This window comes from Erigeron canadensis, chromosome 8 (assembly GCF_010389155.1).
Source record: "Erigeron canadensis isolate Cc75 chromosome 8, C_canadensis_v1, whole genome shotgun sequence".
Classification (NCBI taxonomy): Eukaryota; Viridiplantae; Streptophyta; class Magnoliopsida; order Asterales; family Asteraceae; genus Erigeron; species Erigeron canadensis.
The window spans coordinates 44208609-44235583 of NC_057768.1; the positions used below are offsets into that span (position 1 = coordinate 44208609).

At 34.8% G+C, this 26975-nt stretch overlaps 6 protein-coding genes and 2 non-coding genes across 11 annotated transcripts; 5 read left to right on the forward strand and 3 right to left on the reverse strand.

Annotated features, from left to right (window-relative positions):
• Window positions 1–1310: 1310 nt before the first annotated feature.
• On the reverse strand, window positions 1311–1382 carry TRNAT-UGU. Its single transcript has one exon. It is a non-coding gene; the product is annotated as a tRNA-Thr (tRNA).
• A 1041-nt stretch (window positions 1383–2423) lies between these two features.
• On the forward strand, window positions 2424–2615 carry LOC122580736. Its single transcript, XR_006320877.1, has one exon. It is a non-coding gene; the product is annotated as a U2 spliceosomal RNA (small nuclear RNA).
• Window positions 2616–2660: 45 nt separating this feature from the next.
• Window positions 2661–10225, reverse strand: LOC122579532 (protein SIEVE ELEMENT OCCLUSION C). Of its 4 annotated transcripts, none has more exons than XM_043751716.1 (8): window positions 10125–10225; window positions 5978–6111; window positions 5806–5892; window positions 5269–5726; window positions 5046–5158; window positions 4659–4789; window positions 3704–4192; window positions 2661–3369 (listed from the first exon to the last, which is right to left on the reverse strand). In XM_043751716.1, exons 2-8 carry the CDS (start codon window positions 6014–6016, stop codon window positions 2755–2757), a joined length of 1932 nt encoding a protein of 643 aa, XP_043607651.1. In that variant the 5' UTR covers window positions 6017–6111; window positions 10125–10225; the 3' UTR covers window positions 2661–2754. The 4 variants fall into 4 exon arrangements, with proteins under 4 accessions (XP_043607651.1, XP_043607652.1, XP_043607653.1 ...); XM_043751717.1 differs by having other exon boundaries at window positions 10121–10216; XM_043751718.1 differs by lacking the exon at window positions 5978–6111 and having other exon boundaries at window positions 10125–10216.
• LOC122579533 (cytochrome P450 86B1-like) lies at window positions 7855–9664 on the forward strand. Its single transcript, XM_043751719.1, has one exon. The coding sequence runs from the start codon at window positions 7982–7984 to the stop codon at window positions 9575–9577; it is 1596 nt and encodes a 531-aa protein (XP_043607654.1). The 5' UTR covers window positions 7855–7981; the 3' UTR covers window positions 9578–9664.
• Window positions 10226–12496: 2271 nt separating the features above from the next.
• On the forward strand, window positions 12497–14086 carry LOC122580553 (cytochrome P450 86B1-like). The gene has a single exon (XM_043752823.1). It carries the CDS (start codon window positions 12497–12499, stop codon window positions 14078–14080), a length of 1584 nt encoding a protein of 527 aa, XP_043608758.1. The 3' UTR covers window positions 14081–14086.
• Window positions 14087–15283: 1197 nt separating this feature from the next.
• LOC122580481 (cytochrome P450 86B1-like) lies at window positions 15284–16876 on the forward strand. Its single transcript, XM_043752755.1, has one exon. The coding sequence runs from the start codon at window positions 15284–15286 to the stop codon at window positions 16874–16876; it is 1593 nt and encodes a 530-aa protein (XP_043608690.1).
• Window positions 16877–20213: 3337 nt separating this feature from the next.
• LOC122610089 (proteasome subunit beta type-7-B-like) lies at window positions 20214–23530 on the forward strand. Its single transcript, XM_043783079.1, has 9 exons — window positions 20214–20320; window positions 20443–20596; window positions 21726–21867; window positions 21971–22067; window positions 22153–22222; window positions 22679–22783; window positions 22903–23001; window positions 23085–23172; window positions 23329–23530. Exons 2-9 carry the CDS (start codon window positions 20456–20458, stop codon window positions 23406–23408), a joined length of 822 nt encoding a protein of 273 aa, XP_043639014.1. The 5' UTR covers window positions 20214–20320; window positions 20443–20455; the 3' UTR covers window positions 23409–23530.
• A 287-nt stretch (window positions 23531–23817) lies between these two features.
• Window positions 23818–26946, reverse strand: LOC122610090 (glycosyl hydrolase 5 family protein-like). The gene is made up of 4 exons (XM_043783080.1): window positions 26404–26946; window positions 25216–25463; window positions 24621–25141; window positions 23818–24388 (listed from the first exon to the last, which is right to left on the reverse strand). The coding sequence occupies exons 1-4, from the start codon at window positions 26818–26820 to the stop codon at window positions 23901–23903; spliced, it is 1674 nt and encodes a 557-aa protein (XP_043639015.1). The 5' UTR covers window positions 26821–26946; the 3' UTR covers window positions 23818–23900.
• Between the last annotated feature and the right edge of the window lie 29 nt (window positions 26947–26975).

The following is a 26975-nucleotide window of genomic DNA, read 5'->3' on the forward strand; positions in this document are numbered from 1 at the left end:
TTTTCCCTAACTGTCTTCTCATGACTTAATATCTTCTGGTTAAGCACAACAAAAATAACGTTTCCGACGGCAAAGGTGCATTTTATATATGGAACACTCATATACTACAACGAGGTTCATTTCATTCAGGATTTGCATAATCGGGAATATTGAGAGCATGTTTACATATTCGAGTAGGAATGCATCATTGTTAATTTGTATTACTTTAAACCATTTACATCCATAATCAACTTGAACTAGTTTCATCAAACAATTCAAGTGCAACTGGAGCTGGGAACCATTCAAAACTGACTAACCTATTAACCATCAACAAGGTAAATATTGATTCAATCATAGCAAAAACAACAAACAAAACATTTGTATTACAACTTGCACATACTCTAACAAACTAACAGAGTGACATGCTCACAAGAGCTAAATATAACATAGATACCGACCCGACGTGGCTAAAGATCATAATCCAACACACACTGTTTCAATTTGATAAAATCTTAATCTTGTTTCACATAAGCAATATAAGAATCAAACCATCACAAAATCTTAGAATTCATTGCCCATTAGTAGAACCTTTAAAGTCGTAAGAAACTCTCATAAACATTTCACAGTCTTAGTAATCACCAAAATTGCATAATTTCATCCAAATGTATCATCAAAAAACCATTAACAAAAATAAAACATAATCAAACTAATATCTCAATCTTAAACACCAGATCAAGAATCCAATATTATTTTTAACTAAAAAAAAAGAAAGACAACACCTTCTTTCTTTCTTTTAAGTGCAATGACGAAGGCGCTTTTTAAGTTTCTTCAACTTATGTTTATTCATCTTCTTCTTTCTTTTCTTCTTTACACTATCCGCCCAAATCATCTCATTCTCATTACTCGAACCCGACCCATCTGGGTTCGGATCCTTTTCGGGAAAAGACTCCAGACACCCAGATGAAGAAATTGGATTTAAGAAATACCCAAATGAAAAACTGGGGTAAGCATGGACCCGATTGAAATGGGTCACATTTTCATCAGATAAAGATTCAAGAAAACAGTTTTTTGTACTGGAATTTTGGTCATGAACAAGATTTGGAATTAGGGTTTGGGTTGGTTTTTGAGAGGCGAGTAAAGCCCTGATTGTTGTTCCAGTTATGGGTTTGTTGCGAATAATTTTGTGAAAAATTTGAGACATGTTTTTTCCCCTTCTGATGTCATGTTGTGTTTGTAAAAGAAAGATAGATATATGAAAAGGAGAAACATTTTGACGGCAAAATGGAAACGAAATATTTTGTGATGGGGTCCAAAAAACTTTTAATCAAATATGCCCCCATGCAGGATCGAACTACAGACCTCCAGTTTACAAGACTGGCGCTCTACCACTGAGCTATAGGGGCTGCTTAACATTTCTGATATAGTGTTCATATATATCATATTATTTGTTATGTATACTTCTTTTGATTAATTTTTTATAATGGCTGATGATAGATAAATTTTGAATGAAATCCTACAATGTTTAATTTTTGTACAGTAAGAAATATAAAGTGTTATTTTGTTTTGTTTTTTTTGAACTAGAGGCTATATATGAAGTACTTTTGATAACATTTGATTGTATTATATAAATGGATATGCATCTACATTTTAATGTGTTAGATAAGTATCTGAAAGTAAGATCGACAAGAATGAACTGTATTAAGGCTCGTAAATGGAGAAATCATTAGTTGACATTAGAAGAATATTCATTTTATATATGTAAGAGACAACAAATGCACTTTTCCTAATTAAAATGTGTTCATGTTGGAAAAAATCATAGATGGTCTACAATTGTAAATATGTTGTTGTCCACTTTAAAATCCTTTTAAAGGTACCAACCGGTTTTTTCTTCACATATTTGAAATATGTATATACACGTGAATCTAGTGATATGGTGTGTGACACCTTATCACTCTTCCTTTTTAAAGCATCTACACATGCGCATACTTCATGATATTCATATGAAGAATAGTATGTTTCTTTTTCTTCTTTAAGTAATTCTACCAAATTTTGCGTTTTTTTATCGTGTTAATTAAGGAGTGGATCTCGGATAAGTTGTATGTTTTAATGGAAACTAATATACCTCTACTCTCCTTCTCATAAGAGTCTTGACATCAGTGGTGTCACTCTACACTTCCTCTATTGTATTATGTATAGTTATACTTACTATGACACCGTCGATGCATTCAAATTACTAACATTCCATAATCCGGTTCATTTATCAATTAATTCAAAGTGCCCACTAAACGATATGGTTCCAGATGGGAGCCAAATTTGGTGCATTTTTCATCAACAAAATTATTTAGTGAGGTAACGACTCACATGTTAGTCCACATCGGCCGAGTGAAGCAAACAAAGGACAACAGATACTTATTAAACACAAGGTCCAAAGGATATAACAAAACATACCTTTCTCGGCCTTTTGGCTAAGATCAAGTGTAGTATCTTCTTATCAGTTTAATATCTGATGTATGAGTCATCTGCTCACTCGATATTAATCTTAATTTTCATGGGTAAAGACCCATCACAATAGCTTGCTATTGGGGTCTGTGAGAGTCCTTGGTGTTGCACTATTGCCTTGGCCTGGCTCACCCCTTTAAACTAAGGTTTAAGCTTTACTTGGTTCAACTAAAACGATAATATAAAGAAAAATATAATTTATATTTCATACTTTTGGTTGTAGGACTACATTATTTGTTACGTTTTGCATAACCAATTTTTCCAATCAGATACATTCTACTGGGATCCGTCACATTGATAGACTACATATGGGCTCATCAACCGCTTACATTTTTCACATATGACAATTTGTTGAACCATTCCTACATCATATGGAACCATGGTTGTGTGATCACAAGTGACCGTGCTAGCTTCATCAAAAGCATTTCTGATAGCCTCCACAAAACCAAATATTGCCACTTTTTGGGCCCAGACGGGAAATCTGTCAAGTAATTCCATAACTATGCTTCCATTTAACTTCACAAAATCCTTGGAACCCCCTCCTCCAAAAACTGCCCAATTGTTATGCTCACTGATGTCTAGAAATTCTGAGACTCGTGTCAAAATGGTTTCATATTTAGTAGATGTGTGACTTTGGACTAGCCGTAGAATAGAATCTTTAATCTTCTCCAACCTTAGCCAGAAAAACTGAATTTTGATGGGAGTGAATGAGTTGTCTTTGTTGACCCTGGCTAGTGTTTTTTGCATGTTTTCACTTGTGTTTCGATTTCCAACATAGATCACTTGAAGCTGCAAGCCTAGATTTTGTAGTTTTGTAATTCTTAATTCGAATTCATTGATCCAGTCTACGTTACTGCCTCCACATATGCAGATGTTTTGGCCCCCTTGTACCTGAAGACAATACTATTGAATGAGCATATCCCATGCCCCAAAAAGTTGCAGGCTCTCCGAGGATACACACAAAGAAAAAGACACACCTCATGTAGAAATGAGCCCAAATCTACATGAGGTTTACTTGTAATGTATTCTTCTGGAGTCATAGACATAATTATATTTGGAAAACAGTGATAGAGCTATACCATTGATATAAACATAAAATTGAAGTTAAATAAGGACTCCATGTTATGTTGTTAGAAAATTACTTGTAAACAAGAATGACCCCATATGTAGATGAGCTCGAGTTTACATGAGAGCCAGTGTGTTTAACTACTGTAAAGTATCTTACCGTCTTTGTTAGGAAGTGATCTACTCCATCTAGCATAAGATTTAGGTTCCAATGTTCTTCTTTCCAAAGCTCTTTCTCTCTCGAATCAGAAAATGGGAAAGCTTTTGCCCCCCAAATCAACACCTGATCCATTGCATTATAACTTGAAACCGACCCTTGTGAATCTAATACTACCATTATGGGCTGATCTTCAAACTTCCATTCTTGTCTAATCATTCTCACTACTGCTGAGTTTAGTAACCATGGATGCCTGATTGATAACCATGGTAATGAGTTTGTTAAGTAATCAAAACTTATGTGTTCATCAAGAGTCCATCTTTCTGAAGACGAGACTGGGACCCACACTATCTCGTAGCCTTGCTCTATGTTTTTCTGGTGAGGATGTTCATGTGTCTGTTGTATTAGCAATAGAGTTTGATCTGTTGGCAAAAGATCTGGTTTTGAAACCATAAGCATAACTATCTTGTTTTTCAGTTTAGCTATACCAACCTGTTTTAGAAGGCAATTAGAGTTAAGGAAATATTAAAGCAAGCAATGACAGATGTGGCATTTTTTGATTAGACTATCATTACAATAAAAAAATATATTTTTCAGGAAGTCTGATCTTGAAAAGTTTATGGGGTGTTTGGTTGAAGGGTATGAGAATGAGTGAATCAGAATAATTCCTTGTACAAGTGTCCAAAATTTAAATTTAGGAACGAAACCAACAAATTTAGAGTTGCCCGGGGGTTGGGTATAAAAAACCTATTACACCCTACTATCCATATTGATTAACAACTATAAACCAAACGCTACCATTAAGATAACTCACCTCCTTTTACATGTAGGACCGGCATGGCCTTAAGATATGTCCCAATGTGTTTTGGTCAGTTTGGATGCCCCTAAACTTAATATCTTCTAACAGGTTGTACCCTCATTTAGCTTTAAATGGACTAATCGTAAAGAAAGTACTTACTTTTGCTTGAGAAGAAGAATCATTGAGAGGCAACTCATCATTCAAAGAAAGTAATAAGTGAAGCAATTCTTGATTGTCAGTTACTATGTGGCCCTTAAGTAGATTCATCAACTTCTTGTATAACTTCTGCTCTGCAAAAAAACAACAAAAGAAAAATTAAAGCTTATAGAAATGAATAGAAAATGTTTTCCTTCTCAAAAGACTCAAGATTATATTCGGTGGTTGGGGTCCTGTCATACAATCTAGAGAGTCTGAGTTCAAAATCCACTCTTGGGTATTGCTTGGTGGGTTACCAAACATGAGTTAAGGGACACGTGACAAAGGTTTCATTGTCTCAAATATAGTATTCTGGGTATTTTAACAAAAGATTTGGGAGTCCTTTATTACCTATATATCCTTGATATGCATCAACCTGCATTCTGAGCCCACTGCATATTGTGGTCAACTTAAGAGCCAAACTAGACAAACCCCAAGCTGCATTTGCAGTTCTATTTGAATTCCTGGAAAAAATTTCGAGCTTTAACATAACATCGATGAGTAAGAAAAAGACATTAGTTGATCTTTATGGAAATCATCAAATTAACAAAGAGAGGTGTAAAAAAGAACATGCACTTGCTCCTGCTCCATAGCAATCAAGTCTATGATCTGAGATGCAGATGTCAATGAGCTTCTAAAGATCCAATAAGTGGCCAAGTAAATCTGAGACTTTGTAGCTTTCATCATAGTATGATCATGATCTTCATGAAGTACAAGTTGAAGAGGCAGGCCTTCAAATCTCACTACACATTTAGCTAATTCCATCATTTCTTCAATTAGAAGTTCCATTGCTTTGAACTGGGGTTTCAAACCTTCAGATTTCCTCCGACACAAGTTCTTAAGTACTGCAAGTGATGCTGCTAATGAATTGTGTGCATAAACCTCAAGAATGAGCCGAAATTCGCCATAACTTATTGCAAATGCTGTGAGTAATATAACCACTTTTGCATCCCATCTGTAGTTCCCTAACAGCTCTAGTATCAGTAGAGTTCGTCTGTGCAAATCTGCTGTGTTATGACACTCCCATAGTATCTGCAACACGGCCATTATATTAGAAGAAGAGAGAGACCGAGTCAAACATTCGTGTTCACCAAGTTTAACAAGAGAGTACCCCGCATGAAATCTTATAAATGGAGTGCTCCAAAATTTCTTTCAAAGCATAGTTTTCAATACCAGCAAGAGTATGCATATCGACAGCCTGAAATAGAAAGAAATGACTGTTAGGTTATAGAGATCAAGAAACAATCTTAGTCAAAAAGATAAAACGAACTAAGGGGTGATACATTGTTTGAATTAGAAGCGTAGAACATGACATTTTCCATGGCTTGAAACAATATCTTGCAATCCACATGACGCCCTTCGGATTCATGAGTGAGTAGAGTCTCATTTATGATGAATTCTTGTTCAATTGATAGATCTATAGAAGATAATTGAGGGGTCAAACTGTCATTTCCACTTAACTCCATGGGTAAATTTACTCAAATGAACTCAACTTCTACATCTTTTTGGATATATATCACCTGATATTTTATGCTTATTGTAAAAAGGGTCATGAGATTTAAGTCTATCTTGAAGCTAAAACTTTAGTTAGATACTATAGTACAAGTGCTTTATAACATGTGTACAACATCATCATGTGCATTTGTTAAATCCTGTTCTATAATATGGGCAGATAGCCAGATTCTTCAAAAAGCAAAAGGTAGAGGGTATAATAAAGAAAAAGAAAAAGCAGGTGCTGGTTCTTAAACCTTGTTGTAAGCATGTAATATATGGCTAGACGTTCTAAAAGCAAATCAAGAATGAATGGGAAAAGGTAAAGTGGAAGTCTTATAGCTTAGAACTGAATATACATAATTGACAAATGAATTTCACGATGATGTACAACTGTACAAGCGACTAATGCAAGTTTAAATCTTCAGATCAACCATTGATCTCCATAAGGTTACTAAATCATTGATGTCCACATAAGGTTATTTGATCATTTGGTCTTTCCAAATTACATGCCACATTAAAGAAAAACTTGAATAAGAATGATTCAAATTTCATATATCCTCTATATATCTGGACATATTTTTTCCATGACATCTTTATAAAGAAAAAAAATATAAAAATCGACCTTGGTGTTCAAATAAGCAATGTATATGAAAATATCAAGTTAGGCAACAAGTTGTAGCAAAAATAACGAACCCGATACCAGGAAATTTTGGGCCGGGTCGGGGCGAGCTTAACGGGTTTCAGGGCAGTTAACGGGATTTTATTCGGGTTCAGGGCAGGGACTGCGGCATGCCTACCCCCACCCAACCCCACCTGAAATATATATATATATATACATATATAAAGACAACTAATAATCTTCCATGTTTAACCAAAGAAAATGCCGTAAAACATTTTGTAGGCCTCATTCTTGTAATTTTTTTATTTCATCTGGTTGGATCGCATTGCATGTTTCAGTATTGTGTCCTCTTGTTAAAGATGATGACAGAGCTTAAGGTGGTGCGTGTGAGTTATCAACCATTCAACTAGATTTTTCTTTCAATTGTACAATGGAAGTTCGGTTATGGTATAAGATCAGAGTGGACCAGTAAGTAAAACAGTTTTAAGTTTTTTTCATATTTTTCAAAACAAATTCGGGTTGAGCTTCGGGTATAGTGACGGGTATCGCGTAAGGTCTTGGTGAACTATCTGGCCCAATAAGATCCCCAATGGGTATCGGGTTGGGTTCGGGTACCGTTTTCCTTAACGGGTTGGTATAGTACCACCCGCCCCGGACCCGGCCATTGCCATTCCTAGTTGTAAGAATATCCTCATTCTGGTTTGTAATTCGTGCAGAATGAGTATCATAACTAAACCACACCCCTTTAAGTAAAACTTCAAGAAAGATTCAGACTCAATAGTGTATGTTCATATGGTTCTTGTGACGTCTATAATGCCTTTCGTTATTTCTTTTCAAGTGATTCGAGCAAAAACACTTGCCATAGGCAATATAAAGAGTTGTGTACGTCCTAGAAACCAACATAGATATCACACATTTTGCATGGCAAGGTGGTTGTTACAAAATGATCTATAACTTACCAAAAGAGCCGTCTTGAACTCATAACAGTTCATGTATATATATGAATAACCAAAATAAAAAAAAGCACCAAACAACTGATTAATTTGTTCTTAACACATGTACATAGATCAGTGTCATTAATTCTGTTTGAGTTTATAGCATTACCAATATTCTCTTTTATATAATCCCCCACCTTTTATTTCATGAAACCAAAGAATTCCCATCACAAAAACAAATGATAGAGTCCAACATGATCAAGAACATCATATTCTCTTCACCTAGATGGTTGTATTCCCATTTATGGTTCTCAGACATAGCCATGGGGCTGTTCATTATCTACATCGTCAACTCCATACTTCATAGACTCGTGACAAAGGGTCCTATGATATGGCCAGTTTTTGGAATACTTCCGACGGTAGCCTTACATACCTCTAATCTTTATGAATGGGGTAGTGATGCTTTGATAAAAAGTGGAGGAACATTTTACTATAGAGGTATGTGGATGGGTGGTACTTTTGGGATTGTCACAAGTGATCCTGAGAAAATCGAATACATGCTCAAGACAAATTTCAAGAACTTCCCTAAAGGGACAGCTTATAAAGAAAGATTTTATGATTTTCTTGGAGATGGGATTTTTAATGCCGACGATGAGTTGTGGAGGCAGCAACGTCGTGTGGCTAATTCTGAGATGCATTCAACTCGCTTCCAACAGTTTTCCATGAACTCTATCAAAGCACTGGTGCACAGAAAGTTATTGAAGCTTTTAGAAGCTAAAAAAGGGACTGTAATTGATTTGCAAGATGTGCTTCTCCGTTTTACTTTTGACAATACTTGTTCAGTGGCATTTGGTGTTGATTCAGGGTGTTTGGAAGTTGGATTACCAGAAACCCCATTCGCAAAGGCATTTGAGAAAGTCACTTTTGCGAGTTTGATGAGGTTCTTGGTCCCTCGATACGTGTGGAGGCCAATGAAGTATTGGACATTAGGGTTTGAGCAAACACTGCAAGATGCTGTTAAAATTGTACATGATTTTGCTGAGAAAACAGTAAGAGAAAGGAAGATGGAATTATTATCTAACAAGGAGGGTATAAAGGATACTTCAAGGTGTGATCTTTTATCAAGGCTTATAATCATGGAACAAGATAAGGAAGAAGTATTTTTTAATGATAAGCTGCTTCAAGATTTTTGTATAAGTTTCATTTTAGCAGGCAGGGACACAAGCTCAGTGGGATTATCATGGTTCTTTTGGTTAATTACCAAAAACCCATCTGTAGAAACTCGAATTCTTGATGAAATTCATAGCATCTTACGACAACGAGTATATTTAAATGAAGAAAATCAAGAAGACATAGTATTTACAGAAGAAGAACTGAAGAAAATGGTGTACTTACAAGCAGCAATATCCGAATCTTTACGCTTATACCCTCCTGTCTCATTTGACCACAAACAGCCTCTAGAAGATGACGTTTTTCCCGATGGAACCATAATAAAAAAGGGTGCCCGAGTAGTATATTGTATGTACGGCATGGGTAGGATGGAGAGTCTTTGGGGTAAAGACTGCCGTGAGTTTAGGCCCGAAAGGTGGATCAAAGATGGTGAATTTGTGAGCGAAAGCCAATTCAAATATGCCGTGTTCAATGCTGGTCCAAGGTTATGTGTGGGAAAAAAGTTTGCATACATGCAAATGAAAATAGTGGTTGCTTCTATTTTATTAAGGTATAGATTGAAATTGGTTGAAGGGCATAAAGTATGTCCAAAACTAAACACTACACTTTACATGAAGCATGGGCTATTGATCACAATGGAGCCTAGGCCAATGTTTACAAATTGATTTGCTAATTGCTTCCTTTTGCTTTTATTATAATGGTTATCAAGTTATTTGGATTATTAATTGGGGTTCATATGTTATACATATCATGTAAGATGCAACCTAATTTCATGTTGATTCTGATCATATATATCCATGTACATACATATATGTATTACAAGTTAGATATGCAAAATATACTCTTTTAAATAAATATATATGTATATACATACTACATAGATTCCACGCTATAGTTTGATACATTTTAGAACACTTGATATAATTAAAAATCACTCATTTAGGCATTTCATCAAACAGTCTGTTTATTTAATCAGACATTTGTTATCAAACACATATGTCATGCTCACTTCTTAATTAATTTCATATTATTACAAGCAACTGATCAACTTAATAAAATTACCATAAAATATATACAGAAATCACACTATAAGCCTGAGGCAAATGGGATGGGAGTTAAAAATCAAAAAAACATTTCGGAGTGTAATAGGAGAGAAAACTAATTTAAGGTAATTAATTAACAACAAACAGTAAAGTTAGAAGGAGTACCTACATTATGTGTCGTGAAAAGCGAATCATTAAACCTCGAGATGTAATTAGTTGCTCCATCTTCAAAGAAACCGAATAAGGTTATGTTTTACTCTCAAAGCAGCTAAGCTTATGCCTTATGGCACTACTTTTGGGGCCAGATGAATGGTGTATGTTTTAGCTTTTTTTTAAATCTTTTTTATTTATCTTAAGTAGGGGTATTTATCGGTTCGGTTTTCGGTTATTAGGTCTATTCGGTTCGGGTTTTTCGGTTTTTTTAATTTTTGTTTTTCAAAACCAAAACCTTATTCAAAATAGGAAAACCAAACCGAAAACCAAATTAGCATTCGATTCGATTTCGGTTTATAACCGAAAAAACCAAATATGGAAAACACGATTTCACCATTTTTGTCTAAGTTCTATTCAACCAAAATAGGTTTATAATTCTAATATTTTGCTCACCAAAGTAGTAAAGTTAGACTTCAAGTAAAAAATAGATAAATAAATAACAAATAAATTCTTTTTTTTATCATCATTAATAAAAATTCTTCAATTTTCGATATTCAAACTTTTCATTGTTTGTCTATCCAATCTTCTTAAATCTTTGCAAAAGGTGAATTTGATAGATAAATGAACATCCAAATGTAAGAAGTACATTAATAATGATCCATATAAAAATAAATAAATATTGAATATTTTTTGAAATATATAATAATAATATAGATATTCAGTTTTTTCGGTTTAACCAACTTCATTATCATATACTCATAATCAAACCAAAAACTGAATATATAATTTGGATTCGGTAACAAACCAAACCATAAACCAAATTCAAAGACGGTTTGTTTTTTTTCGGTTTTTTAAATGGTTCGGTTTACGGTTTAACTGGGTTAAAACCAAACCACGAACACCCCTAATCTTAGGTAGATTTTAGCTTACTTTTTCGGATGAAAAATATTCCGTTCATAATAATGTTTTTGAAATAAATGTAATTTGTTTTAAAGATTTATAATTTGAAAAAATAAAAATTGATAAGGATTCTTTCCCGTTCTCATAAAGATTCCATCAAATGAGTATGTTTAAACATTGTAGATTTTTATAATGTTTTAATGAGATTTGCATTTTTAGTAATAAAGTTGAAAGGGTGAAGATGAAATTGTATTAGCAAAAATTGTTAACCACGTCTTTAAAATTTTAGAAAGAAATTCAACCAATCACATTAAAAAAATATAATTATAAATTCTACAAATTTTGATAAATAAAAAAGTTTCTACAAAAGAAGTATGCATATACTTATGGGGATAGTATTTGTACCAATTTTCGAAACTGCAAAACTTAAATTCAGGGGGCGGGGTTAATTATTTATTTAATCATGTGATAAACGAAGAAGAGGATGTGAGAACGGTATAATACTGATCATTATCCCTATACTTATACATATCAATTGTAAAGCAGGTTGCCGTCGTTTTGAGACCCGGAAAGTGACATTTGACACTATTCATTAGTGGCGCGTATATGTAATTTAGCGTCACCTCTATGGTTACATTAATATCACTCGTTGAATGATAATGGATATTTTTAGATGCTATTTTATCGTGGTTCCTATATTGTGATTCGGGTTCACCATATCACTTATATTATTAACTTCAACTATTTTATGGAATCTTTTTGGCTTTGGATCTTGGATTTCAAAGGTTACATTATAAGCATCCGAAGAATCAACCGTTTTTCTATAATATATGGGGCTTGTAGGTAACACCTCGCAATTAGACGTGGAAGTGTTTGTCGATAGTTAAGAAAAACGATAGCTAAGATATCCCACAAGCTATGATTATTCTAATAACTTGCAGATCGATCGACGTAAAAGTGTTCTAAGTTGATTAGTAGCTCATTATAAAGAATTGGTAACTTTAATCAAAGATATATTATCCAAACACAATAAATATTCTACTCGTATTATTCTATCTTCATCATCTTCATGTATGTATAATAGGCTTTTGTGAATTGTGTGTTGTTTTTTTCTGTTGATTTATGTTCTTTCCAGTTACTTAGCAAGGACAAATACCTTCGATCAATTCTCTTTCACGTAACTCAGTTCTCCACTCAAACCAACAAAAATAAATCACAAATTTCGTATGGTAAGGTTGTTACACAATGTTTCATGATATACATATAATACCATCAAAGTAATATTTCAGCACTAAAAAATTTACGTATATGTGCTTTACCAAAATCCATAGAACGTACACTAATAAGATTTGTTTGTTAACTTTGATATAATTGTTGTGCAACTTATAGAATTACACGAACATAGTAGTCATATATAATTATTCCTCTCAAAATATTTCTTGACATCAAACAATTAATTTTCCTCACAAAAAAAAAAAGTACAACAACATGTTCATTAACATCATCCTCTCTACACCAAGATGGTTGTACTCCCATTTGTGGCTCTCAGACGTAGCCATAGTGCTCCTCATAGTTTTTATCTTCAACTCGTTGCTTCAAAGGCTCACGACGAAGGGTCCTATGGTATGGCCGGTTTTTGGAATGATTCCAACGGTAGTCTTCCATCTCTTCAACTTTTACGAATGGGGTACCAAAGCTTTGATTGAATCCGGTGGAACCTTTTACTACGAAAGCATATGGATGGGTGGTATATATGGAGTTGCCACGTGTGATCCCGCTAATATTGAATACATGCTCAAGACAAATTTCAAGAACTTCCCAAAAGGAAAAGATTATAGAGAAACATTAGATGATTTTCTTGGAGATGGAATCTTTAATGCCGATGATGAGTTGTGGAGGATACAACGTCGAGTGGCTAACTCTGAAATGCATTCAGCTCGGTTTATGCAATTTTCCATGGAATCCATCAAATCGCTTGTTCATGACAAGTTGTTGAAGGTTTTGGAGGCTAAAAAGGGGTCTTCTGTGGATATGCAAGATGTCCTTCTTCGTTTTACTTTTGACAACACTTGTGCAGTGGCATTTGGTATCAATACAGGGTGTTTGGATGTTGATTTACCCGAATCTCCCTTTGCTAAGGCCTTTGAGAAAGTGACTTATGCAAGTTTGATGAGGTTTTTGATCCCTAGTTTTCTATGGAAGCCGATGAGGTTTTTCAAAGTGGGCTATGAAAAAACACTATATGACTCTGCCAAAATCGTGCATGCGTTTTCTGAGAAAATAGTAAGAGAAAGGAAGATGGAATTATTATCTAATAACAAGGAGGATATAAATGATGCTTCATGGTGTGATCTTTTGTCAAGGCTTATAATCATGGAACAAGATAAAAAAGAAGAAATTTTTACTGATAAATTGCTTAAAGATTTTTGTATAAGTTTCATTTTAGCAGGTAGAGACACAAGCTCATTGGGGTTATCATGGTTCTTCTGGTTGATTATCAACCATCCATCTATAGAAACTCAAATCCTCAATGAACTTCACAGCATCATACGACAACGAGAAAATGCTAATCAGAGAAATCAAGAAAACATAGTATTTACAGAAGAAGAACTGAATAAAATGGTGTATCTGCAAGCAGCAATATCTGAATCCCTACGTTTGTACCCTCCCGTTTCATATGATCACAAAGAACCACTCGAAGATGACGTGCTCCCTGATGGAACCGCGGTGACAAAGAATGCACGAGTGGTCTATTGCATGTATGCCATGAGTAGGATGGAGAGCCTTTGGGGTAAAGATTGTCTCGAGTTTAGGCCCGAAAGGTGGATCAAAGATGGCAAATTCGTAAGTGAAAGCCCGTTCAAGTATACTGTGTTTAATGCAGGTCCAAGATTGTGTGTGGGAAAAAAGTTTGCATATGTACAAATGAAAATGGTAGTTGCTTCGGTTTTATTGAGGTATAGATTAAAATTGGTTGAAGGACACAAAGTATGTCCAAAAATAAGCATGACACTGTATATGAAGCATGGGCTATTGGTTACAATTGAGCCCAGGGGAATGTTTATAGCCTGATGCTGATTTTGATTTGATGTCATGAAGAAGGTTATTAGTTTCATCTTTAATGTTATGTTTATGAGCGTTACTTATTAATTACTACGTAATTAGGGTTCAATGTAATTAATAACTATAATGATCTTGAAAGCTTACATCGATTTTCATCATATTATTTGTGTTTTTTTGTACCATATTTAGCCACATCATTTGCACAAAAAAAAAAATCTGTGTATGATCCTATATATGATCCTATCACTCTATGCTTCGTTCTTATACAAAATTGCAGACTTTTTTTTTTCTTTCTATCCAAATCAGCAAGACAGCAACAAATTACCTTCTATTCTTTTACTTGGTGTTGCATCAACTCCTAAAGCATACATTTCTCTAAAGTTACCAACAAGTTTTTGCCATTGCCGATGAAGTTCTTAGAATTAAGAAAGATTCAAAAAGTTCTTCTTTCAATGGCAGAGACTTGATGTGAGACCTAATTTTTACACAAATTATCTCCAATTGAGACTTGAACCAACAACTTCTTGGTTAATTGACCACACCCAATACAGCTAGACCCTTTTAGTAAGTAGAGTTGAAAATGTATATGCATTCCCTTTTTCTGACTAGTTCAAATGGGCCATGCATATCAAAATCCTTAACCGCATGACGTTTTCTTACTATTCTATGAAATCATTAAGAACTTATAATTCAATTCGAATTTTTTAATCAATATGGGACTCTTGGCGTCACAACTTAAGTAGACCGACCATTTTGCGTGAATTATTGAGCTTCAAGAACGATTCAAACTCAATTCGTGCGGCCTTATCTTTCATATGGTTTTTGTGACCTCTATAAAAGAACCCTTCATTTCTTTTCAAGTGATCGAAGGAAAACATTCTTCCACACGTAAATTGGAATAAAAAAACAACTTAGTAAATCACACATTTTGTATGGTAAGGTGGTTTCCTCAAAACTGATTCCTAACTTACCAAAAGAGTAATACTCAGGAACTAAAATTTTATATATGCTTAACCAATATCCATATAACACCATTAAGATTTGCTTAAAATGATAATCTGAACATGTAAAATAAGTACACACGTACTTCTGCTTCATTCAAGTAGATTGAATTGTTGTATAGATCGTCCTGAGTACTTACGTACTCTCATCTTGTATGATCACCCATATATTAATTCATGAACCAGCTAATTCACGTCACACGAACAAAAGATGGAGCACAACATGATCACTAACCTCATATTCTCTTCAATCGGGTGGTTGTATTCTCATTTATGGTTCTCAGATATAGCCAAGGCAATGTCCATCATTTTTATCGTCAACTCCATACTTCAAAGACTCACTACAAAGGGTCCTATGATATGGCCATTTCTTGGAATATATCCAACAGCTACCTTATATATAATTAATTTTTATGAGCGGGGTACTAATGCTTTGATCAAGTATGGCGGAACCATTTACTTTAGAGGTGTCTGGATGGGTGGCACTTTTGGATATATCACATGTGATCCTGTTAAAGTCGAATACATGCTCAAGACAAACTTCAAGAACTTTCCGAAAGGGAAAGCTTATAAAGAAAGATTTTATGATTTTCTTGGAGATGGAATCTTTAATGCAGATGATGAATTATGGAGGATGCAACGTCGTGTGGCTAACTCTGAAATGCATTCAACTCGCTTCATAAAGTTCTCCATGGAATCCATAAAATCGCTAGTTCATGACAGGTTGTTGAAGGTTTTGGAAGCTAAAAAAGGGTCTGTCATTGATCTGCAAGATGTGCTTTTACGTTTTACTTTTGACAATACTTGTGCAGTGGCATTTGGTGTTGATTCGGGGTGTTTAGCGGTTGATTTACCAGAGACTCCCTTTGCAAAGGCCTTTGAGAAAGTGACTTTTGCAAGTCTAATGAGGTTCTTGGTCCCTCGTTATGTATGGAAGCCAATGAAGTATTTCAGAGTAGGATTTGAGAAAACACTGCATGAATCTGCCAAAATTGTGCATGATTTTTCGGAGAAAACAGTAAGAGAAAGAAAGATGGAATTATTGTCTAATAAAGATGAAACGAATGGTAGTTCAAGGTGTGATCTTTTGTCAAGACTGATCATAATGGAACAAGATAAAAAAGAAGTCTTTTTTAGTGATAAATTACTTCAAGATTTTTGCATAAGTTTCATCTTAGCAGGTAGAGACACAAGCTCAGTGGGGTTATCATGGTTTTTCTGGTTAATTGCCAAAAACCCATCAGTAGAAACCCGAATCCTAGAAGAACTTCATAACATCATACAACAACGCGAAGACCCCAACAAGGAAAATCAAGAAAACATAGTATTTACAGAAGAAGAACTCAAGAAAATGGTGTATCTACAAGCAGCAATATCTGAATCCTTACGTTTGTACCCTCCAGTCTCATTTGACTTCAAAGAGCCGCTAGAAGATGACATTTTCCCAGATGGCACTGTAGTAAAAAAGGGTGCACGGGTGATTTACTCTATTTATGTAATGGCTAGGATGGAGAGCCTTTGGGGAAAAGACTGTTGTGAGTTTCGGCCCGAAAGGTGGATCAAAGATGGCGAGTTCGTGAGCCAGAGCCAGTTCAAGTACACAGTGTTTAATGCAGGGCCGCGTTTATGTGTTGGCAAAAAGTTTGCATATATGCAGATGAAAATGGTGGTTGCTTCAGTATTATTAAGATATAGTTTGAAACTAGTTGAAGGTCATAAAGTATGTCCAAAAGTGAACACCACACTTTACATGTTGTATGGGTTATTGGTTAGGATGGAGCCAAGGGCAAAGATTATGGACTGATGTGTTTTTGACATTATGGGTTTGCTTGTTATGTATTGTAATAGTTATTAAGTTACTTTGATTAATTGTGAAGTGAGGTTCAATGTTATATTTGTATTTGAGATATAATGAAACTTTATGACCAATTCTAGACTCTAGTTATACTACTATTTGCCAACTTTCTTTGCTTTTATCTTCTATTTTCATATATAAAAAAGTTTTATAATGATTGTATGTTTTTACAAAACAAAATGATCCATCTAGATATCAACTATTGAAAGAAGAATATGATACATAACTTTCAAAAGAAAAGCTAATGAATGGAACTTTATCCAGCTACATTGTGAAGGATACTTAGAAACTTTTGAATAAGCGGATCCCTTATTAACTAAGCTCATCAAATTGTTTCAATCTAAAGAAAAGACCTCTTGTTAAATGTTAATACGAGTATGTTCTACTAACAAAACTATTGATACATAGATGATTAACTCCGTAAATAACTAGACATGACTTAATTTTTAGATACCATGGTCTAAAAATGTTATGATGCTTACGTTTTACTCGTAGTTTTCTAATTAACAGAGCCAACATAGCGCTTTTTAATGACCAAATAATAAGCAATGTTATCTTTTACACGAGTACTCTTATCATGTTTTGACCGAGTTATCAATGTGTAACTTAGCAAAAATAACTTTTTTAAATTTAGATGAGGTAAAGTTACCTAAGTTTTTTACTTAACATTGGTTTGAATGCAATAAAGATAAATATTACTCCTTCCGTCCCATTTTAGTTGTCATGTTGACAAACTTTGATCGTAAATAACTTTGTTTGTACTATATAGTAGTTGATGAAACTTATATGAACGAAAAATACATTAAAAACTCAATCCATTCATATTTTTTATATCAAGTGTTACATGACACAAACAAAGTTATTTACGGTCAAAGTTAGTCAACACGACAACTAAAATGAGACGGAAGAGTAATAAATAAACTATTAACATAATTTAAAAGATTAAAATATTAATAAGGGATTAATCACTGGATGACTAATGTATTTTCCCTCTTGTACATGGTTACCCATTATACCCAAAATATAGATGCATATTACTAACAAACTTTTCAATTTATACATGGTTGACCAAATATTCAAGCAATCTTCATGGCTGTTTCTCTCCTCTCATCATATCTTTGAAATTAATTATCTCTCATCAATAAAAACCCAGATTTTTAATATCACCAACCATTATAATCAATCATCTCGACCTAAAACTTAATAAAACAATAAATTGACCTTAAATCTAATAAAAGAAAATGAGGTAAAACATGACCAACATTACAATTAACTTGAAAAAAGCTTAAACAAGAGTATAATTTGATGTGGTGGTGGAAGATCTGATGTTGGCAGCACCAATTCTAAACGGTAGTTGTGGTGGAGGATCTAAAAGGGCGATGGAGCCGGCGGTTAACGATGGTCTCCATGGTAGATCTGAAGGGCGACAACAGTGAATCTGAAAGGTGAGGCGGCGATGGTGGAATACATCAAACCCAAAGACACAATATACATCTTAATACATCAGATCTCCATGCTTGTTGAATTAATTTGCTTTTCTGGTGGCTTTAATCTAATTGTGGATCGGTTGTCTTTTGTATTGCGGCTGAAATAAATCCTGTTTTGATTTCCCAATTTTTGCACCTTAATTGGTCTCTCATCTAAAAAGTAAATTATTGTATTTATGTATCTCTATCTACATAGGTTGTATCGGATGGGAAGAGTTGATATATCTCTACTTATGTAGCACTGATTTCACTTATTATTTGTGTTTGCTTGGATTATGTGTTAATAATATAATATATAGCTATATACATATACATTTTTATATATGAAGATTTATTTTTAATAACCTTGTTTAACTTATTGTTTGAAGATATGGCAAGAAAAATTGTTGTTGTTTAATAATGATTATAAGTACATGAAAATCTAGGTTTGTACATGAAAATTTGGATTTTTTTGGATGAGAGAATCAATTTTGAAGATATGGGGATGAGAGAGAAGCAATCATGGATATTGCTTGAATATTTGGTCATGTACAAATTAAATAGTCTATTGATGATAGGCCCGGCAATTCAAACCCGTAACTAGATAAGCGGGTCTATTTGGGTAAATTTTATCACTTGTTGGGTAGATTTGGGTACTAAGAAGGAAAAGAAAATGAGTTTCAGATACACCCCATTGAATTCTCGATTTGTTATCTGCGGGTCGAGCGGGTTTGCGATCTCTTATATGCGGGTCGAGCAGGTCAACACTACCATTACACATAAATCTCATGAAGAAGCTTCACATGATAATACGCCTAGATGTAACCACCGCCAATGGCTGGCAAGGCAATGCAACCACCCAACCGACGCCCTCTCGCCGGTTGCTATCTCGGTCATTATCCCCATCATCTTTTATTCTTTTACCTCCTAGAGAGGAATATTTAGCAGTTTTTGGGTTTTAGAGCCATTGTTGAACACTTGAATTGCATAAAAAAAAATCGGCGATGTATGTAACGAACATGTTTTGTGAGAAATGGTGAAATGATGAAGAAGCTTTATGGGATAGCAGTACTGTATGTCTGTATTCACACAAATTGATATATATGTATATATTGTATATATATGTATTTGTATGTATACAAGGTCATTGAAGTTTTTATGTGGCAGAGTAAAGGTACACGTGTACACATATATTGAACTTCACGGGTATACCATAACTTTCGCTGCTTTAATTTAATTATTACATGAGATAGGTGATATAACTTTAATAATACTTAATTAATCAAAATTTAATAAAATAAAAATAGCTTAACTAAATACTATTGGTAAAACGGAAATCCCTGTAAAAAAATTTTTTAAAATGCGGGTCTGACTCGGTACAACCTGCACCCGACCCGTTTTTACCCGCATTACTTCAATGACCTGCTTAGACCCGCACCCGTTTCAACCCGCACCCGCTTTGACCCGTTACCTAAACTCGCCTGACCCGCTCATTTTGCCAGGTATAATTGATGATATACCCTATATTTTTGAGTTTAATTGACAATCATGTAAAAAAAAAAAAAATACATTAATCTATCATTAATCCCTTTTAATAAAGTTGGAGGTTTCTCACGGAGCTCGAGTTTACATAATAAGAGTCGACACGATTTAAATGAGTCAGAGTAGTGATTGGTTCGGGCTCGGCTTGTTAGACATTTCTTACACCAACCAAAGTAAGAAGTTAGGTCCCTAAACGGAACAAAGTCCAAAACTCAAAGGGGGTAATAAGACAATAACAAGTCTTCTAATAATACACACATGAACAATAAACCCCCCTTTTTATTTCTGTCTTGTTACCCAAGATTTCTTATTTTTATATCTCTAAAAAATAAAAATCACATCTTTTTTTGCAGATTTCAAATCGATTTCACTCTCGATCGTAATCGTAAGTAACAACATACACATTTTACTATATATGTTTTTAATTTTCGATCGCTAATATTAACCTAAATTTAGGGTTATATCTTGTTTTAATTAAAGATTTGATTTTTTTAAATTGAAAATTAGGTAAAATTTGAAGATGACAATTGAAGGAATGGATGTCCCAAAAACTGGGTTCAGCTTTGATTTGTGTAGAAGAAACGATATGCTGACGAAAAAAGGCCTAAAATCACCTGGCTATCTTAAAACTGGAACCACTATTGTTGGTTTAATCTTTGAGGTATTTTTTCTCTAATTTTTTTTGTTTATGTTTGGATGTTTTGTTTATATTTAACTTTATTTATATCGTGTTTCGGTCGAATTAGGTTTATGTGAAGTAAGTTTATGGTGTTTGGATCAATAGTGTGTGTAGAATATATGTGTTACTGTATCGAAATGTTACCCTTTATTGTAATATATTTGGTGTCCAGTTATGTTATTGAATGTTTTACAAGGCGTAAGAAAGTGTTTCGATTGGAAAGTAATTAGGTGTCTGAGATAGTGCTAGTTGATATATACTATTTGGGACATTGTGGAATAAGGGAGAGGGATTCTTGAATGCGGGATAATATTTGATAACTGTGAAAGAATTGACCCTCGAGAGGTGTGAGTTGAAATGTACATGTCCCTAGAGTGGTACTAAGTGTGAATTATCTGACAACTTTTCCACTAGCTTTGCCTTATATAAAAGCATGATTGGCTTCTGGAGTTGAACTCACTGTTTGTATACCCGGTGCTGGCCGTAGTTTAACAAAAAAGGTTTGTAGGTTTAGTAAGAGGTTGGAATATTTACAAGTCACGGAGCCTAAGATGTTGATGTTGTCTACAAACACATTCCAGTGCGTTGTAGATTCCTATCCAAGACTTGTTTCATTTGATGATGTCTTCTAAACCACAAGCGAAGATAGGCAGGAGTAACCTTCTAGTAGGTTTAAGTGGATTTATATACATAGGACTATAGGAGCCCAAGAGGCTTGACTGAAAACGAAAAATATAATCAATATGAGATCATGATCTGGGTAGCGTATAATAATCTACTAAGCTTTAGCTTATGGTAAACTGAATTACCTTTTTTTTATTAGAACAGAATTAAAGATGTACCCGTTAATTAAAGATGTACCAGGTTTTGAAATTATGTGTCTATCCAAGTCATCTTACATTTATAAGATCCGGCTGCCAGCTCTACCTATAAGTATGACTAGTTTTGCCAAACATAACCATAAAAATATGTTTTTAATACTGTTTTGATACAGCCCTTAAACGTTTTCCCCCCTTTTTGTATACATGAAGAATCATTAGAACAGTGCCTACTCTGACGAATACTTCCACTTGAGATGAACTAAATCTAATTGTCTTTTTTTCATCTTCAGAATGGTGTCATTCTTGGGGCAGATACCAGAGCCACAGAGGGTCCCATTGTTGCTGACAAGAATTGTGAAAAGATTCATTATATGGCACCCAACATTTATTGTTGTGGAGCTGGAACTGCTGCTGATACAGAAGCCGTTACTGGTACTCATATAGCCTGATAGTCATTTATATGCGCTTTATCACTCTTTTTGAGGCCTTCCTCCTACATTTAATGAATTTAACTGGAAATACCTGTTGTTGGCAGACAACATCAGTGCTCAGCTGAAGTTGCACAGATACCACACTGGTCGTGAATCAAGGGTTGTAACAGCTCTTACTCTATTGAAGTCTCATCTTTTCCGGTAAGCTTAACTAAAAATGTGCTTACTTCTGAAATGTCTGTGGTTAGCTTTATGAAGTATTTTAAATTGGTGTTTGCTTATGCAGCTACCAAGGTCATGTATCTGCTGCTTTGGTACTTGGAGGAGTTGATGTGACTGGCCCCCATCTACATACTGTGAGTTGATTTTTTTTGACACAGGCAGCAATTTGACCCATTTACTTATGGATGGGTTGATTTGGCATTTGGCTGTTTTTATATATATAGGGGAAAATAAAGAAAGATGGCTCAATATGGAACTGTTGAAAGTCTCCCAAAATGTATTTTAATGGATTAAACCTCCTAAATCATCTATTCGAAAGAAGTTCGATCATCTTTGAAATAATATATTTTTTGTAGATCATTTTTAAGATAATAGTAATATGAAATATATTTTGAGTGTATTTCGGAAACAACGGGTTTGGTTAACCCAATCAGAATTAACCTGTTTAAACCATCATAAAATATTACTACATTATTTGATGGGAACTAGTTAACCAACGTGCTCAGTTTGTCACCCATAGCTTTGGGCATCTCAGAAGTTCCTCTTACATCATGACAATGTGCTAATGTTTCCAAATGACTATATCTTAGATCTATCCTCATGGATCAACCGACACTCTTCCTTATGCTACAATGGGATCGGGTTCCCTTGCTGCAATGGCTATCTTTGAATCAGAGTATCGTGAAGGACTTACCGTGAGTTTCCACAGCATGATTATTTTTTGGAAGATGCATTGCCTTTTTGTTTAATGTATGGTTAATATGCTGATTTATAACCTTTTGATGATTAATGAAGTTCTAACTTTTTCGTATAGAGGGAAGAAGGAGTGAACTTGGTTACTAAGGCTATATGCTCTGGCATATTTAATGATCTGGGAAGTGGAAGCAATGTTGATGTCTGCGTGATAGAAAAGGTATTTTTATTCTTCTCATTAGTGACAACCCCTGCTGTCTACGCCATGTCACCTCATAACAATATAATTCTTTTTTCCTGCAGGGTAAGAAGGAATACCTGCGGAATCATTTAACTCCAAATCCCCGTACTTACATCAGTTCAAACGGCTATAAGTTTTCTAAAAAGACTGGTAAGTAGTTTTATCTGAGATTTTTATTTTGGGATTCATGTGTTATGATTAATCGACATTTGATATGCATTCACCAAAGAAAATAAAAGCAAGCCCCCAAAATATGGCTTCCATTTTTACGCATCATTTGTTTCTGATTATGTGATGCGTTTTCAGAAGTTCTGCTTACAAAGATCACACCACTTAAGGAGCTGGTTGAAGTAGTGGAAGTGGGAGGAGAGGCCATGGAAGAATAAATTTGTCATTTTGAATCTGTATTTCAGCAAGTTATGTGGTGTTTTCGTTTAGAGTCAGTTGCTTGAGTTGTCAACCATGTTCAGACTTGCATTATAATGACATTAAATTCAGTTGTTTGCCATTGTCGGATTACCATAATTCCATGATTTACTTCGGATATATCTAAGTTAGGCATCTTTTTATGACTTCATGGGAAAATTATTTTCTGCATTCGAGTCCCTAAATCTGTATGGATTTTTCTTTCTGTCTGTCTTCGAAATTCTTTTTGGTCCTTTCTTTTCATATGAATATTTAACGTGTCAAATGTTATTCAACACCTTTTACATGTTCCATTTTCAGAAAGTTCCAAGTACTATTTTAGCTGTTTTACTGATTAGACAGAAAATAAACTGAATCAACCCAAACAAATAAGCTGAAAATGTCAATGAAGCTGCTAAATCATATCGTCAGTTAGTACTCAAATTAACAATTTACGAAATACATATAGAATCTTATCCTAGTAAGTATGCCCCAAGGGATTGCATGATCCAATTCATCCAACCGTAGGTTCCCGCTCTTGACTCTGTTGTGGTGTTTATGATTTTAAACCATTGGCTAGCAGGATCACACATGCTGTCACCGGCCAGACATTTACAAGTGTTTGTGATGATGGTGTTCCCGGAGTCTATATCCAGGCAAACAACTGTGCCATTGTTGATTTTGGAGGAAAGGTGTAATTTAGAGGCTGATATCTCTTCCCATTGTGAAGACCTGTCTGTACACGTTGTGCCTAACTTCGCTTTCTTTTCCACACCATCTGCCTGTAGGCAATAGCAAGTACCCTTTATTGTTATGGCATTTCTTGAGGTGTAATCCCAACTCTCTCCGCCGGAACATGGACCCAATGTCAACTCCTTAGAAAATGATTGTCGTTGCACACAGAACCCAGTGGCTGGATGGAAAATCATTTTGTGTGGCCGATTTTTTGATAATCCAGGTCCTGCACAGCGTACAAAACATGTCATAAGCAAAACCTAGAGATTAACAGAGGGTGCAATTAGCTCCAAAATCAAATCCACAGACTAGGATCAACTAGGACCTACTGGACCCTCGTTGAGAATGATTTTCAACACATACCCAAAATCCAAAGTCTGGTAGGAGAATCTATTTTTACTTTTACAGCTCATATATATGGATCCAAATAGTATTAGCAAATCAAAATGCAATCGTACCTTGAAAAGGAGATTGGATGGGTGATATCTTCTGCAAGAAACTTGAATTTCTTGGTTCACTCCAATCCAAAGTCAAAAGCCCATAAGTCTCATCCATTTCAACTACACCTTGTCTAAAATAATAACTCCCAGCAAGTGTCCATAGAGCCCAATCAAGGTCATGATCTGCCGCCCATGCCGAGAAACAATTCAGATACCTAGTTTCAAAGTCATTTGTGCCCCTTTGATCAATTCCCCATTCACTTATAAACAAAGGGTAATCTTCATCTAACAAAAACCCTGCTCTATTCATTATGGTGTCAACCACTTGAGCACATACTTGGTTAGTGTTGTTGGTTTTCCAATCTTCCTCGTTTGAAAATCCATACCAATGAACTTCAAAAACAAGCTTGTTGCCAAAAGTTAAGGCTATTGGTTGGATTTGAAGGAAAGATAGATCTTTGTCGTAGCTTAAGCCAGACAAGATGACTAGAACATTCGGGTTTGCTGCATGGACTACCTCTGCACCTTTTTGCATATATCTAATTAACAATGTAATCAGTAACTATTGCACCCCATATCAATAATGAAGATTCTTGTGGTTCTCAATAAATACCTGTACCAGAGGCTAACATTTTCTTTAGGCCCACGTAGTTCGTTTCTCAAACTCATACCAACCACATTGGCTGAGCTGCTGAACATGGTGGCAACTTTGGCAAGGCCGTATAGCCACACATCAGGATCAAAGTATTGGTCACCAAAGAAGCCGTTGCCATCAGAATCACTACAACACCATCCAGGCTTGCTTATTTGATTATCTAATACTATCATAACGTTGTTTCTATCAAGGCTTGCAACCACTTCCTGTGAGATAGAAAATACACATCTTAGCTAGCACCGGATGCTTATAATTTGCTGTAGTCTTATTTACTTCAGTTATATAGAAGACAAAAAACATTGTAACTAAGATTGTTATTTCCAATAATGTTGGTAATTCTAGCGTTACTGGGAGATGCTAGTCGTTATTGGAAAAATGGGTCAGGAGATGTATAAGTCTCTGAAATCTCAGACCCAAATGGACCCCTTGCAAGTCGGACGATACCCAATCAACTACTCAAGTAATGAGTGTTTTGCGTGCTGTTCAGGGAGCCATGGTATCAGCAAGTTGTCTACGCTGATCAGCCACTCATGTTGCATTGTTACCAATCCCCGCTCACTAGCCTGTAACGCTGCTAATATTATTCTATCATTCTACATTTTAGGTGTTTCCTAACAAGTGCACGTGACACGTATCTATGACCATTTCTCTTACCTCATCTCATCTTTTCATTTATTTTCATGTCTTATTGTAGGATCAAAAAGTAAGAACACCAATGTTTACAACTAGATTCAGTATTTGTGTCTAAATAAAGGAGATTTCTACTTTAAATTACCCCAAAATAATTACTTTTGGAAAATGAGTACTCCAATTCTTACGAGTATAAAAAAACAAGGGATTAGTTTCCTCGAATGTAAGAAACTTTGAACAAATGTTTATTGTAGGAAATAACTAAAGTTGTGTGTATTGTATGTAAACAACTTTGAAATAATGTTTATTGTATGTAAGAATTTCGTTTTAACCAATTAAAATCTGACAAATGGCACCTGTATATGGTTGTCATATATGTTTTCTTACATACAATAAACATTTTTTCAAGTTGTTTACATACAATGCACATAACTTTAGTTTTTTCCTACTATAGAAATTCGGTCAAAGATATTTACATTCCAGGAAACTAATCCCAAAAAACAAAACCAAAAATACCTGAAAAGCCTTAATGAGTGGAAGATCAATAATGAGAGGATTATTGGCTTCAAATCCATGAATGGAGTCTATCAACCCAAGTCTTAAGAAAGATTCTCTGACAGTAACAGCCCCTAAAGTACGATTAGTGAATAAAAAAAGAGGGTATGTAAGCCTAACACAATTAAAGCCCATTTCCAAGATTTTCTTGGAAATGACATCCACAGGTTGTTTGCTCAGGCCCTCTGCAATTACTGCATCAAGATGGCTAACCCAGTTCACGCAAGCAAGTTTTACTCTTTCACCATCATCATCATTTACAATCCATCGTGAGCTGGTGGAGAGTTGAATTGCGGATACTAAGTGGTGGTGGATCACGGTGGTGAGGCTGAGGATGATGATGATGATGGGAACAAGTGATGATGGTTTGGAAGACATAATACAGTACTTTTTAAGTGAGTCGTAGGATGTTGTTTGGTTTTGGAAAAAGTAAATCTATTTGTGACAACTGATGATAAGGCCCAAGTCCTGGTGATTGGAAAGTTTGTTATCACATCTTGTCTTGCGGCTTTTTTTAGAGTTGGTTTGAACGG